Raw genomic sequence first — 17,036 nt, forward strand, 5'->3', positions numbered from 1 at the left:
AAACACATTCTGCTGTTAACATTTGTGTATGTGATATATGTAGTAAATCGTGTAGTAACAGATCCAACTTGAGATTTGTGGTAGCAGTTTTAGATATGGTAGGACTTATAGAGCACATATGAACACCCACTCTCAGTCTGTTAGTCAATGTAATATTTGTGAGAAAACTTTTACCCAGAGTCTGAACATAGAGAAACACATGAGAATACACAGTGGTGAAAAACCTTATAAATGTGATAAATGTGGTACAAGATTTAACGACAAACGCAGCTTGCGTAGCCACACACAAAATCGTATTTGCGAAAAATACATGAAAACCCATTCTGCTGATTGTGTATGTGATATTTGTGGTAAAACGTGTAGTAGGAGTTCCAACTTAAAAACACACATGCGGATACATTCTGGTGAAAAACCTTATATTTGTGAGATTTGTAGTAGCAGTTTTAGATATGGCAAGACTTATAGAGCACATATGAACACCCACTCTCAGTCTGTTAGTAAATGTAATGTTTGTGAGAAAACATTTTCTAAGAGTCTGAACTTAAAGAATCACATGAGAATACACAGTGGTGAAAAACCTTATAAATGTGATAAATGTGGTATAAGATTTAACCACAAAGACAGCTTGCGTAATCACACAAAAATAGTATTTGCGAAAAACACATGAAAACACATTTTGCTGTTTGTGTATGTGATATGTGTGGTAAAACGTGTAGTAGTCGATACAACTTTAAAACACACATGCAGATACATACTGGCGAAAAACCTTATATTTGTGAGATTTGTGGTACAAGTTTTAGATATGGTAGCACATATAAAGTACATATAACCACCCACTCTCAGTCTGTCATGTCTGTTTGTAAATGTAATGTTTGTGAGAAAACATTTACTAAGAGTCTGTACTTAAAGAATCACATGAGAATACACAGTGGTGAAAAACCTTATAAATGTGATAAATGTGGTATAAGATTTAACCACAAAGACAGCTTGCGTAATCACACAAAAATAGTATTTGCGAAAAACACATGAAAACACATTTTGCTGTTTGTGTATGTGATATGTGTGGTAAAACGTGTAGTAGTCGATACAACTTAAAAACACACATGCAGATACATACTGGCGAAAAACCTTATATTTGTGAGATTTGTGGTACAAGTTTTAGATATGGTAGCACATATAAAGTACATATAACCACCCACTCTCAGTCTGTCATGTCTGTTTGTAAATGTAATGGTTGTGAGAAAACATTTACTAAGAGTCTGTACTTAAAGAATCACATGAGAATACACAGTGGTGAAAAACCTTATAAATGTGATAAATGTGGTATAAGATTTAACCACAAAGACAGCTTGCGTAATCACACAAAAATAGTATTTGCGAAAAACACATGAAAACACATTTTGCTGTTTGTGTATGTGATATGTGTGGTAAAACGTGTAGTAGTCGATACAACTTAAAAACACACATGCAGATACATACTGGCGAAAAACCTTATATTTGTGAGATTTGTGGTACAAGTTTTAGATATGGTAGCACATATAAAGTACATATAACCACCCACTCTCAGTCTGTCATGTCTGTTTGTAAATGTAATGTTTGTGAGAAAACATTTACTAAGAGTCTGTACTTAAAGAATCACATGAGAATACACAGTGGTGAAAAACCTTATAAATGTGATAAATGTGGTATAAGATTAAACGACAAATACAGCTTGCGTAGACACACAATAAATCGTATTTGTGATCAATTTTATAAATGTGATGTATGCGATAAAGGATTTAGTGAAAGTTACAACTTGCATGTGCATAGAAAAACGCATATATTAGACAAACCTTATAAATGTGACCACTGCGGAGAAGAAATGAGTCAATACAGTGACTTAATGGTACACATTGAAAATATACATACTGAAGAAACCCCCTTGAAATGTGATACATGTAGAAAATGGTTTAAAAACCTTAAACTTCACTGTAAGAGAGCACATGCGGCTGAAAATGTTGACAAACTTTATAAATGTGATATATGTGGTAAAGAAATAAAACGGCTGAAGGAGCACATGAAAAGACACATAGATGAGAAAACATTTAAATGTGATATATGTGATAGACATTGTAGTACTAAATCAAACCTGAAAGAACATTTGAATCACTCAAATGAGAAAAAAACTTATAAATGTGTTGTCTGTGGTAAAGAAAGTCAAAAAAGGTTTGATGCAGAGGTCCATATGAGAGTTCATACGGGTGAAACGCCTTATAAGTGTGATTATTGTGGTAAAGGGTTTAAGTGCTATGCTCACTTGAAATTACACTTACGAATACACACGGGTGAGACCTTATCAATGTAATGTATGTGACAAAAGGTTTACAACTGCAGGGAATACGAAAAGACACTTGATAATACACAGTGGTGAAACACCTTATAAATGCGAAATATGCAATAGACAGTTTTGTCATAATCAAGCATTACAATCACATTTGAGAAAACATTGATTAACTTTTAGTTTTTATATTCCAAAACGCAACCTAAGCTCTCTTGTCAATTGATGTTAGTCATCCGTTACCATTTGTAAAGATTTACTCCTTTAATTTGATACAAAGGACTCATCTTTAAGCATGTAGATTAATAATTTATTTTAAATGGTCTCGCCTACCAGTGAAAAATGGTCAACAAGACCGAACAGATCTAGAACGCCGGGTTGGGGACTAAATAATAGTATCATAAGTTATCTTAAAAACTGGATAGAACTTAGAGGTAGAGAATATCTACCTTTGGCAAAAGGGATCGAAATGTCAAAACCTTCAGACCAATTTACAGGATCCTCCAAAATCGCGTGTCGAATATGACGACACGCGATTTTTGGAGGAAAAAAGGTTGGCGGATGTTTTTTTTTCGACCAGACATCTAAGCTTAAAGGACTTGTGACCTTGAAAATATTCAAACTTGTGACCTTGAAAAATATTCAAATTGTTTTTTTCTGACTATGCTGGATATGCAATTTTCATCTAATTATCAGAATCAACGAACAAAAATTTACGTAAGAAATTGATAACAGATAGTTAAGCTTATCATGTTCGGAAGATACTCACATAATTGATGATAAGCATTTAATATAATTTTTCATAAATTCACGAGAAAGGGTTTAATTATGGTCAAAACTTACTGCACACAGAAGAATACTGATTAGGGCAAAACCATTGCATTTATTTTTGAGGGGATGATTCAGCTAGGAGGGTTTTCAAAATGAATCTGCTGGCTTATTACAGGATGAAAATATATAATCTTTCCCAAGACATCAACTTCCCTATACAAAGCATACAAAAACTGGTACAAAACTGAGACTTAAGGATGCACTAAGGACACTAAGGTGTGGTTTTGGAATTTGTGTGAAATGTTCGGACTCCTTGGTGTTTTTCATATGATACAATGTAACATATTTTGCCCCATAACACTCATTTATCTTTTCATATAAGACTATTTATATATAACATAGCTCATAAAAGGTCTTTTTACAAAATTGAAGCAGATTCTTGATATTCTTTATATTGATTTGAGACAAATAATACCAATGCAAATAAAAGGTAAAAGTCCGAGTCAGCCTTTTCCCGCCATAATCGAAAAGAAGAAGCTTTACGTGTAATACCACCAAATCATGGTACATCACATCCGGTTGTATACGAAAGTAGGTCTAAAAAAATATTCCCTTGAATTTGACAGTTGTAGGTATTCAATCCTACATTTTATTGAAGTAAAACCATTTCTGTGTCATAAAAATATGTCTTGGGTATTTCAAAACACCATTATTTTTTTGGGAGGATTTCTATAGAAAATTTTGTAATCTTGAGGTTACATGGTGACTAAACCTTGTACACAGATAAAATAAGGGGAGAAATTTGATTGGTTAACTTCCAATGATGGTTATTTTCTTATATGCAATGAAATGTTATGTGAATTTTTTTCTATAGAACTGGACAGGATAAAACTTTACTCATGCTAAGTATTTCTTTATTTGAAACAAGGATAAATTCTGCACATTTTTTTGAAAAGTGCAAATTTAACAAAGACTAATAGGGGAAAATCAATGGTGGTATTACACCACCTCCATGACCTATCAATATTTTTAGCTTATTTTGAGTCTTAACTTATTCTTTTCCTGCTTATAACATCCATTTTTAATTTTTATTTTATATGATTTTACCTAAGATTAACTTAGTACATCCTTAAGTATTAATCGCAATCACAAACCCCCCCCCCCCCTTTTCCCCCTGAAAATTTCAATGGGTGTTGTTCTCTTAAACAACTTATCAATGCACACATATTTAAAATTTTACGAAGAATCTTGCATGCAATAATGAATTCATTATATACATCATTGTCATGCACTCATAAAAATGTTGTTTGGTAAACAAAATGGCAACTGTATTTTAAAAGCGTAACCTTGAATTTATACTTCAAACATTTTAATTATTTTTTTACTTCGAGTACAATAAGTACACATAACGCAGGAGAACTTTCTTAACTTTTATGGTTTATGTTTTATTTTTTGATTTGCTTTACTTATGTATTTGTGTTTAGCCTTTTCTTGATTTAAATGTTACAGGTAGTATATAATCAAAGATAGACAAATAAACCAATATTTAAAAAAATGAAAAAAAAAACAATGTCAGGAAATGTTTTTTTGTACTAATAAAATGGTGTGTCTAAATTATGTGTATCTTATTGTCAGATGTTTTATTTGTGATTATAGGTATTACAGGGGCGGATCCATCTATTTTTTTAAATGAGATTTCAAACCCAGGATAAAGGGGGGATCCAACCATTTGTCCCCATTCAAATGCATTGATCGTCAAAAAATGGGGTTCAACTCCCGCAACCCTACCCCTTGATCTGCAACTGTATTACATGTGAAATTGTAACAATTAGAATAATTTAAATACAATTAATGTATATTGATCTGAAAATTGTCCAGTTATAAAAAAAATAATGTACAAGTCGGTGATACATTTCAGTGTGTCATCATTTAATAAAATCCATGATAGTGGAAACATAGCTCCCAGAAAAAACTCCTTTTTTTCAAAACACGATAATGGGATATAGGGGTTAAACAAAGGTGTGATCTAGGAAATAGAAGAAAAGCGTGTGTGTGGGAGAGGGAGGGGGACAACTACATGAAAAAATGAGGTATTGGGAAATGAACACCCCAATTGCACCCTTTATAGTACAAAAAAGTCATATTGCCACAGGACACCAATTAAACTTTGACCTAAAGATATTTGCTTCGTGTATATGTACTTTGAATATTTCGTGCAAAACAAATTTAGATCTAACATGTTGTAAAATGTTCCACATTATATTGACATATTGGTTAATAAATTTTTCCCAAATTAAGTTAAGAGGGGGTGGGTGTGGGTGTCAGTGAAAAAACTATGTGAAGTGTTGTTTTTTTTATCCTACAACGAACTTTTGTTGTCGTATTTTGCCGTCTGCTGCTATCTATGTATACATTAATAATAGTTCATATGTTGTATGTATAAATATATGTTGTTTTGACTTTGGTAATACAGATTGTTATTATAACTCAATGTTAATATGATTAAACAATATAAATAAAGTATTTTGGTTACTTATTATAATGTTCACTCAAATTTAAATAGAACCTTATAGTGAACTTTTTCACGAACTGCATGATCAAACTATAACCATTTGAAGTTAAACGGGGAGTACAAATACAAATCGCAGTTTGAATAGTCTCACAAAATCGGACTTGAATCTGAAGTTGTTTCGCCATTTCTTATAAAAAGCAATTGGTTAAAATCTTATTGAAAAGAAACACGAACTAGGATTTAATATTGTGTGGCCTAAATTATTTTCGTCATCGAACAGGTAAATAAAGAGTCATAAATTGTATGTAACAACATGGACTTTCCACCTTTCCCTGTTACTTTTAACTTAGTCCTGTTTATTAATCATTTTACAGGTAAGTGTATCATTCTTTTTTCTTCTCTTTTGTCAATTTCTTTCATCTTTTCGCCTATTATTAATAAAATTGTATTGTTATTTCAATCTAGGTAATAATTACGATGTAAACATTTTTCATAAACATAACCTTTCATGACCCGGATTTAAAGAATCACTCAACTTTCTCTATTCTTTATTTCCCTGACCCCGATGTTGACCCCTTGTTATATCCTTTGAAATATAGATCGCCGTTCGCTGACCAGGACAGTTTTTCATTTTCGTTTAATTTTTTGTGTATTATTTTTTTGTGTATTATTTTTTTTCAATCATTTACTACGTAATCATGTACTCGACAATTTTTACCTAGTATATGGAAGTTGTTAAAATTAGTACTATGTACATATCAACGCAAAATCGCGACCGAATTGATCATTATGTTTTATTAATCGATTTTACCTACACCTGCTATATATAACCTCCTTGATATAACAAAATATCTTTTATATTTAAATTATCGCCGTCACAGAATTCAAAGCATTAAATATGAGATGTAAATATTAACACCTGACGCTCATTAGTGTCTGAAACTTTGAATTTGATTCGCCCGTTTTCGGGAACATTTGAAGATTTCACAAAAAAAAGAATTGGTTTATTCTGAATCATCAACGGATTATTTTCAAGTGAGAGTCATGTTAAAAACCACCAAAGCAACAAGTGAAAACAAAACATTCGCTTTTCAGTCAAATCAACTGGTAGCTGAAGTTTCAAACAATAACATCAGAAATTAAAATCTGAAAAATATTGCCGACATGTTACAAAGCCAGACTAAATATGCCTGCAGTTATTTGTTATTCATTTAAATTAGTCAGTTAACTAGTCACATTTGTACCTTTTTGAATGATTATATTTTATAGAAGAAATGCGTCTCGGGTACACAATTTAATCTAATATCTTTGATGATTTTCTAGCACACGTTTCCTAATCTAATGAATAAAAGGGGTGTTGGTTATGCGACAGTAAACAGAACCACACATAAAAGAGGGACGAAAGACACCAGAGTACGGGGCGCCGAATGGGACTCTTGTGGTTTTGTACAAAATTCAATTCTGTCACAACAAAATCATTTTTGTCTTACAAAACTATGTGATACAGACTTGAGAACCTCAATTTTGTGATGATAAAATTCATTTTTGTAGACAAAATTCGATTTTGTAATGACAAAATTTATTTTTGTAGACAAAATTCATTTTTGTCATGACAAAAGTCAATTTTGTCAAAAAGGTATGCAAATATAAACTTATTTGCATACAAAATTGACTTTTGTTACCTGATATGAAAATTAAAACACAAAAGTCAATTGTGTGATGACTTTTGTGAGACAAAATTGACCTTTGTGAGACAAAATTGAGTTTTATAAGACAAAATTCAATTTTGTCAATTTTGTTAAGACAAATTAAATTTTGTAAGGACAAAATTCAATTTTGTGCAACAACATTCATTTTTGCGACAACAAAATTGACTTTTGTGAGACAAAATTGACAAAATTGAATTTTGTCTCAATTTTGTGAGACAAAATTCAATTTTGTCAAACAAAATTCAATTTTGTCAATTTTGTCTCACAAAAGTCAATTTTGTGACGGACAAAATTCAATTTTGTAACGACAAAATTGACTTTTGTGAGACAAAATTGACTTTTGTGAGACAAAATTGACGAAATTGAATTTTGTCTCAATTTTGTGTCACAAAATTCAATTTTGTCTCACAAAAGTCAATTTTGTCTCACAAAAGTCAATTTTGTCCCACAAAAGTCAATTTTGTCCCACAAAAGTCAATTGTGTTACTTTGTTAGACAAAATTGACAAAATTGAATTTTGTCTCTCAATTTTGTACGACAAAATTGAATTTTATCAATTTTTGTCAATTTTGTCTCACAAAAGTCAATTTTGTCTCACAAAAATCAATTTTGTCTCACAAATGTCAATTTTGTGTAACAAAAGTCGATTTTGTATGCAAATTAGTTCACAAAATCCTAACTGAACTAATTTGCATACAAAATTGACTTTTGTCGCCCAATTTTCAAATTAGGTATCAAAAGTCAAGTCTGTGTAACAAAAATGAATTTTGTCATGACGAAAGTGACTTTTGTCCACTGAAAGATAATTTTGTATGACAAATTTTTAAATTTGTAGTTTGTTACAAATTTTGTTAAACAGGACTCATTTTTGTTGAACAAAAGTCACCTTTGTCCGTACAAAATTGAATTTCGAGTACAAAACCACAAGAGTCCCATTCGGCGCCCCGTACAGAGTGACAGTCAAACTCATAAATCGAAAATAAACTGACAACGCCATGGCTAAAAATGAAAAAAGACAAACAGACAAAAAATAGTACACATGACACAACATAGAAAACTAAGGAATAAGCAACACGAACCCCACAAAAAACTAGAGGGGATCTCAGGTGCTCCGGAAGGGTAAGCAGATCCTGCTCCACAAGTGGCACCCGCCGTGTTACTTATGTGATAATAAATCCGGTAAATAGTCTAATTCGGTAGGTCGCATTCGTGAAAGGGAAGGGGATTGTAGTTACGACGTTAGGAACATATCCGATATCATTTGTGAAAGGGTTATTCCATAACGGTCAACAAAGTCGTGATTGCGTCCGTAAAGTTGACGAAGGGATGATTTAAACTTAACCATTTGGAACTCTTGGTTTAAAAGCTTCCGTGTGAGCAGCAACCCTCTATCAATAAAATAGTGATAGGAAATGCAAGCTGGAATGTTGCAACTTAGAAATGGAAAGTTCACAATTGAAAAGCTGAAATCATCTCTTTTGTCGTAAAGTTTTGTTTTCAACCGACCTCATTGATCTTCATTGTCAATTTCTAGATGCAAGTCAAGACATGAGGCCGACTTAACTGTATCTGTAGTATCCTTTATAGTTCGATGGGATAGATGCGTTTTTTGGTCCTCAATGCTCTTCAACTTTGTATTTGTTTGGCTTTTTTAACTATTTTGATCTGAGCGTCACTGATGAGTCTTATGTAGACGAAACGCGCGTCTGGCGTATAAAATTATAATCCTGGTATTTTTGATAACTATTAACATAGTACCAAATTTTGAATTATTTAACTATTCAGTGTACATCAATAAATGGATATCGGTATCAATGGTTTTTATTCGCCCGAGACAGGACGTATTTATATGGTATACCGTTGTCTGTCTGTCCGTTCGTACATCGTCAACACTTCTGACAATGCCTCAGACATGCTTCTACCAATTTTATTAAAGCTTTGATGACTTGTTTATATTTATCGATTTAGTTAATTTTAGATTTTACGTTTGCGGGATTTTATGAAAATAAAATGGAGTATTTCCCAATTTTCTGACTATAAATCAAAAATACTTTGAACAATTTATCATGAAACTGTGGTGAATTGTTTATATATATTGACATAAGTTCCCTTTCGATTGCAAACAAAAATTGATAAAACATTTCGAGGTATTGGGACTTTATTCATAAAAAGGGCCGGATGTCTTGTTTTTAGACAATAATGAACTCAAAAACATTTTTTCATGAAAATTTATTAATGGTCAGAGACATATGTTATGTTATATGTCTCTAGATATAGGAAGATGTGGTATGAGTGCCAATGAGACAACTCTCCATCCAACTAACTATTTATATAGGTAAACCATTACAGGTCAAGGTACGGCATTCAACACGGAGCCTTGGCTCACACCGAACAGCAACCTATAAAAGGCCCCCAAAATTACTAGTGTAAAACCATTCAAACGGGAAAACCAACGGTCTAATCTATATAAATACGAGAAACAAGAAACACGTATGAACTACATAAACAGACGACAACTACTGTACATTAGATTCCTGACTTAGGACAGGTGCCAACATTTGCAGCGGGATTAAATATATCTGTTTATATTTATTGTAATAGTTTCCTTTGTTTTTTTTTCTAATAAATTTCTGATCTGACATTGCGGAGTTATGGATTTTGTTTTATGAAAATCACAGCATTTTTATTTGATCATATAAATTCATTTAAAGCATAAAGACCAGCTAAAAGGGCGACTGAAGTATCATGCAGCTCTTTATTGAATTTTGCATTTCTAAAGAATAAACAAGACACTTTATCAACCCTGTATTGTAATTTCTCTTATCATAAAATGTAATATAAACAAAAGGAGATCAGGTTCGATTTTAAGGAGACAAAGCTTTGTGTATTGCGTTAAAATAGTGGATATATCAACATTAAGAGATGTGATACGATTGTAAATGAGACAAAGCTTGGTGTTATGCGTAAAAAAAGGATCTATAAACAAAAAGAGATGTGGTATATGATTGCCAATGTGTATTGCTTTAAAAAAGGAGATATAACATATAAGGAGATGTTGTATATGCCAATGAAACAAAGTTTGGGTATTGCGTTAAAATAGTGGATATATTAACATTAAGAGATGTGATATGAATGCCAATGAGACAAAGCTTGGTGTTTAGAGTAAAAAAGAGGATACATAAACATAAAGACATGTGGTATGATTGCCAATGAAGCAAAGCTTGTATTGCGTAAAAAAGAGTATATTTAAACATAGGGAGATGTGGTATGATTGCCAATGAGATAAAACTTGGTGTATTGCGTAAAAATAAGGAACAATTAAATACCATAAAAATAACATTTTTTTTAAACATGTTTGTAAAAACATATTTAGACAAACCATGTTTACAAAACATTACATATACAATTGAAAAAGAAGCACTGCAAGTCCAAAAACCGGTGATGTTCCAAGTCAGGATCTTGTAGTTCCGTAGTTGTCCTTTGTTCGTGTCTGTCATTATTGTTTTTCATGAATTGTTTTGTTATAAATTTGGCAGTTTGTTTTCTCAGTTGATTTTTTTCATATTTATCATGTCAGGCCCTTTTAAATTTTGAGTTCACACAATTTTTACCTTATCAAAACTTGATTTTTTTAAACGTTGTATTCATTCACACATTTTCATTTCAATTATAGACTACTATGCTCTTGCAGAAAGCTGTACAACTTTATTTTGGAATAGTTCGTCATCTCAGTATAAGATAATATATCTTTACTGTTCTAGCGGATGCTGTGAAGAAAATCATTCACAGTTTTGTTGTTCGTCAGAAAACTTTAAAAATGCATTGTAAGTAAACTATACGTATTATTAGTAAGTCTTTCTTTTCAACCAAATGTCGGAAATACGGGCGCTTGTCTTTCCTAAAATCAAGGTTCAGACCTTGAAGTCTGAGTAAAGAATGACAGAGTGTTTTCCATAAGATGTATATGTTTGGGAAATTTAAAGCTGACTAGTATACGGTATGTGTTTTTCCTCGTTGTTGATGGCCCTTTGGTGAGATATAGTTTCTCAAATCCGCTTCATTTTTACTCTTTTCGGTAATCACCCTGTTGGAAATAACACCACATATTCTTCTTATTTTATATACCGAATTAGGTCACTAGCATACTATGTAACGAATTTATCTTACCAACTATCTTAACGTGTGAAATTTAGACTAGTGACCTATCAAAATGAGCAAGTCTTCAATACTGTTCGCATTAAGAAACTACTTCCATTGATCCTACAAAAACAGATACCATCAATGACAACTTGTTAGGTTTAAAATTGTTTTATGAATTTATTTCAATCTTATAATAATCATCTTTTTCTTCGTTTGTTGAAACCTTTACGATTTTTTCTCAGTACCGTTTTGTTTTTATAAAGGGACGTAACACCACTACTAACCGTGTATGAAATAAACCCCGCCTCCCTACTACCTTATAAGGAATATAAAGGGACGTAACACCACTACTAACTGTGTATGAGATAAGCCCCGCCTCCCTTCTAATCTATACTATTAAACATAGAAGACCTCATTTTGTGTGTCGCTTCGAAATTTTAAGTCGGATTAGACTTCCGGTTTGCGTTTTTCTGTATACTCTGACCATACATATACTACGAATAAAGTATTTTAATTCTATCTGCTATCATTTTCAAGTTTACTATCCACGACGGTCACAGAGTTTATTAAATGGAGAGGGTCTGTATACTATATCAATGACCACTATGGATCGAATAGTAAACTTAGAATTGAAAGTAAAAACACTTTATTTATATAGTAATGAATGTTCATAATATACAGATAAACGCTAAAATTATTCGTGTCAACTTTTGATGCCTTTTCTGAAATTCTCCAGTCATTAAATCTTTTACAAAATTCATTGATTACAAAAAAAAAAGATGTGGTATGATTACCATGTTGAGACAACTCTCTACAAGAGACCAAATGACACAGAAATTAACAACTATAGGTCACCGTATGGCCTTCAACAACGAGCAAAGCCCATACTCAGCTTTAAAAGGCCCCGAAATGACAATGTAAATCAATTCAAACGAGAAAACTAGCGGCCTTATTTATGTACAAATAATGAACGAAAACAAATATGTAACACATAAACAAACGACAGCCACTGAATTACAGGCTCCTTACTTAAATGTTCATAACATACTAAATGAATGATCATATTGAAATTGATAGAAAACCAAAAATTAGGAATTTTGGAAATGAAGGAGGAGGGATAAAAAAAAAACATTTTCCTATCCCCAATAACCTATGACTTCGCTCTGAATGCCCGCGATTTCGCGGGTGTGTCCTAGTCTAATATGAAATATACACGGTCTCCACGAGGGCGCTTTTAACCAATCACATTCCTAGTAATGTATAGGAGGTAAGATAAAAGCGGATTCCAGTTTACAATTTTATTGCCCCCCAACAGCTGATTGGTTGCGAAGAGTATATTTAAAAATGGGGAGATGTAATGTGATTGCGAATGTGATAATTATCCACCAAAGTTGAAGTTAAATTGATTTAAAGCAATCATAGGCAATAGTTATTCCAACAACGAGAAACAAATCATACCGTGTAGTTGGCTCTAAAAGGCCCTGACATGAAAAATGTGAAACAATTAAGTTGAAAACTAGCGTTCTAACAAGTATGACAGACATGAACCAGCAACAACCACTGAACTATAGGGACCTCACTAAGGACAAACACATAAAAATTGTGTCGGGGTTAAACATGTTTAAAGGAGCCAACCCTCCACATAACTTGAGATAGCGGTGTAACGGCAAAAAACAAGAATAAACTATATTTTTTTTCATTACATTTTATATAGCATTGACCTCAAGTTAACGATCAATAGGCAATGTTTCTTTTTCTCGGCCGGCATTATTCTTCGGCAGCATCGGTCTTGTTTACTCGGTTATATGAATAATTATAAGTAAGCATAATTATGTTCAAGAGTTATAAAAGCAACTGTCTGGAGTAACTTTTATCTGACATGCCAAACAAATTTCAGGAACGCAAGAAAGGACACAAAACAAAACTAAGTAAATCGAGACACACAATATAGTGCCATTAATAGATTATTACATGGCGTTTTCGATATTGGACCTTGTATCAGCCCTAGACACCCATATCAAGCCAGAGGGCTTTAGCCCGAGGGCTTGATATGGGTCGTGGGCTGATACCACGGACCATATGGAAAATGACATATAATAATCTATTTATCACATATTTTCAAGGAAGAGAAAAAAGATAGCATATACCAATATATGTTTGATATTTTCAACAAAAAATCAAAAAAGCATTTAACGAAAAAATAAATAAAATGTATGTTGACAAAGTGAGTAAACAAAGTTTTGTGAAAAGTTTAACAAATATTTAACAATAAATATATTATTTAATTCTCAGAAATGTAAATATTAAACGACTTAAAGTGTTACATTTCCAATAAATACTAAGGAAGAATACACCATATCGCTACTATGATTTGGAAATATGTTCCGCTTGAACTTTCGATGTCATACAACAATCACTTTTCCATTGTGGCGTCATATATTTTCTAAATTCTTTATAACGTCAAAAATTTACGGGAACTTTTGTGATTTCAACTGTTGATTTTTACATTTTTTTCTACTACAGCAGATTCGTCACTTTCTAAATTTCTTTTCATTGTGTTCTCATTTTTCATGTTTTGAATGAATTTTCATGCATTGTCATTGGATCCTTAAGAACCTCTCCTGATTGTCTAGCTGCTTCGGATGACAACTTGTTTACAAATAGTTTTTGATTGACAGGTTACCGAAAGTTAAACTCGATGTCTCGATATGGATTTCAAGGGCTGAAATCGATATTGGCCCCGAGGGCTGACAACCAACCTTCACTTCCAGCTATTATTGGCCATGCAAAAAACGTACATACATTGTATCAGTACAAAATATGTGATAATTTAATTTATCTTACACATTTTATACACTGAAATCTACTGAAATTTATCTTAAAAATCAAAATTATCAAAAGTTTTAGAGTAATTCTTGTAAAATAGTATCGTTTTTCGTAAACTTTTTTAATTCTTTGAGAATAATAATCTATTTTATTTCCAGTTCGACAGGACAAATATTTGGGATAGCATTTGGAGTTATAATTAGCACAACTGTTTTCCTTGGATGTTGTATATGCGTTATTAAACTGTGTATAATACCAAACATTCGCCAATATCGACGAAGTCAAAATTCAAGTAAGTTTTAATCTGTATAATATATGCTATGTAAAGTTAATATGTGGTATGCATCATTGATTTTTTTTTGTTCAACGTAAGATTGGTCTATTTAAAAAAATACCTTCGAAGAACGGAAATATTTTGTATAGGAATTGATTTTATTCAGAACATGAACTTAGTTTCCTGGCAGATACATTTGGTTAGTGATCTGTTCTCAGTTAAAGAATAACTACCTGTTAGAAATAAAATTTTGCCGCAGTCGAGACATTTTCGTGTGTCATTTTTTTTTCTCCTCATATTTTCACATATCTAATATATTACTTATAGGTCAAGAAACAACCGGTCAAGAAACAGAGCTGGATAACATGGGACAGCATAATGACATTGCTATTATATCTGGAACGAACTCGTTACCTAAATACGAAGATTTGCCTCCTTCATACGAAGACGTTATTCATGGCAGAGTTAATTTATCATTTATCAAAGAGGAGGCCAGTCCCATTCAGACAACAACAAGTGAACATGTAAATAATCCGAATTCATGATATGTTGAAAGCAAGTAGGACGCAAAGGTCATCACATTCATTTATCGTATGACAATGCTTTCAGAAGAGTGTTACATTTGATTGATTCTGGTTTTATTCCGAGGATGGTCGAAATGACATGAACATCGATCTATGTTTTCAGAAGAGTATCACGTGTGCCTTATTCTGGTTATATTTCGCGGGTTTCCGAAATAGTATTTCCGAAATGATATTGAGACCGATATTTGCTGACATTGATGAACAATTTTCAAGTGTCACACATTACTTTTGTTCTTTTCTTTTTATATTTATCATAGATATAGAATATTGATAAGTTACGGTTATATTAGCCGACCGTGCGAGGGCTGCGTAAAAGACCAAGGTCGTTAAAAACTTCAATCATCAACGGTTATCTTTGATACCAAGTCACTCCCATCTGAAATGGATGGTGGGGTATATGCAATTTTACCTCAAATATTTTTTTTATATATATATAATGTTGAATATTGATGTTAAAAGACTTGTTTTGATGCCAGTTGTCTACAATGGTCAATAGCAAGTATTGACTTACCAGAAAAAATAAAAACCTACTAAGAATTAGTACTAAGCAGATCATGTTACATTTTTTTCAAGACTACTAGTATTTGTTTTATAGATTTATACAGTTTTGTATTGCATGTGTTTTGTGATCAATAAAATCATATTTAAGATTTTAATCATAGTATTTATGTTGATATAGACGGTTTTTAATTGAGTTGTGATGGAGTGTAAGGGCATTAATTTTGATTTGCGAGGACATACTACACTACCAAGAATTTACCCAAGGTTTTGTTTGGTACATTCTACCCTCGTTCATATCAGTACTGTTAGGAAAGACTAAATACTTATAATGTTATACTTTCTATGAAATCAGTACTGATGTCGTCAGTTCCGTTTCAGTACTGATTTTGTCAGTACTGTGTCAGTACTGAGGCATAGAACACACACTGGCGGTCGCGATAGCACCAAAATATGTGAAGTTTGTAGTTAAAGCTTGAATCGAAGTTCTAAGAAAGTGGTTATTTAAAAATAAGGATATGAGGTGTGAATGCCAATGAGGCAACTATTCATCACAGTATATGGTAGAGGAGGGTAAGTTGAGTCATAGTCAAAACTTAAAAGAACAAACGCGAACAAATCCTGGTAATACTAATAAATGTGATTGGATATGATTGGTACAGTTAGATTGTAAGTCAAGTAAGAATGTGTAGTCTATGTGTTCCTATCAGTATATAATCAATTTTCGGTTTCAATTATTTTTTGCATTTTTGTAGAAACGTATTGCTGATAATTGCTTTTACACAGCTTCAGACTGTCTACAATAATTCAAGGCGTAAATAATTTTAAAACATAAAAAAACAACCATTTAAGTGTATATAACTTCTTTAACAAGTGTGTCATGTGTATCAGGATATTTGTATATCATGTAAAATTACAAGGAACTGATCTTTTTTTTGTTGTACACATATCCGACTATTTAGTAAATCTGATTAAGATTTTTTGAGATAAAAACCCACATCATTTGGTAAACAGCCGTCTTTCAAGGACAATACTCCCAACTACTAGTAGTTGGTTGTTTTGATGGTTTTTTTTGTAGATCATGCTGATTATTCAATGCTTTGGAACAGTGTTGTCTATAATAATATTTTGGTTCGCTACCATTAGTCAAAAATCGTTCTTAAAGATTAAAAAAAACCTCTATAAGGAACCATCAGATTATCTTGCCCTATCGGATTTTCTGTTAATTACCTAATTTTGTTTTCACAATTGCTTGAGTTTTACCCTCTATCTTTTATCTCTATGACAAATTCGATGATGTAACGAATATAAATATGATAAGTAAAAAGTAAAATCACAAAAATACTGAACTCTGAGGGAAATTCAAAACGGAAAGTCCCTAATCAAATGGCAAAATCAAAAGCTC

General features: G+C 32.2%; 3 protein-coding genes across 3 annotated transcripts; all 3 read left to right on the plus strand.

Annotated features, from left to right (window-relative positions):
* The first annotated feature begins 118 nt into the window (after positions 1-118).
* Positions 119-667, plus strand: LOC134723388 (zinc finger protein 235-like). Its single transcript, XM_063587039.1, has one exon. The coding sequence runs from the start codon at positions 119-121 to the stop codon at positions 665-667; it is 549 nt and encodes a 182-aa protein (XP_063443109.1).
* A 753-nt stretch (positions 668-1,420) lies between these two features.
* Positions 1,421-2,344, plus strand: LOC134723494 (zinc finger protein 239-like). Its single transcript, XM_063587118.1, has one exon. The coding sequence runs from the start codon at positions 1,421-1,423 to the stop codon at positions 2,342-2,344; it is 924 nt and encodes a 307-aa protein (XP_063443188.1).
* A 3,535-nt stretch (positions 2,345-5,879) lies between these two features.
* LOC134708386 (uncharacterized) lies at positions 5,880-15,789 on the plus strand. Its single transcript, XM_063568878.1, has 4 exons — positions 5,880-5,974; positions 10,986-11,133; positions 14,434-14,567; positions 14,877-15,789. The coding sequence occupies exons 1-4, from the start codon at positions 5,914-5,916 to the stop codon at positions 15,092-15,094; spliced, it is 561 nt and encodes a 186-aa protein (XP_063424948.1). The 5' UTR covers positions 5,880-5,913; the 3' UTR covers positions 15,095-15,789.
* The last annotated feature ends 1,247 nt before the right edge of the window (positions 15,790-17,036 follow it).

Source organism: Mytilus trossulus, chromosome 1 (assembly GCF_036588685.1).
Source record: "Mytilus trossulus isolate FHL-02 chromosome 1, PNRI_Mtr1.1.1.hap1, whole genome shotgun sequence".
NCBI lineage: Eukaryota > Metazoa > Mollusca > Bivalvia > Mytilida > Mytilidae > Mytilus > Mytilus trossulus.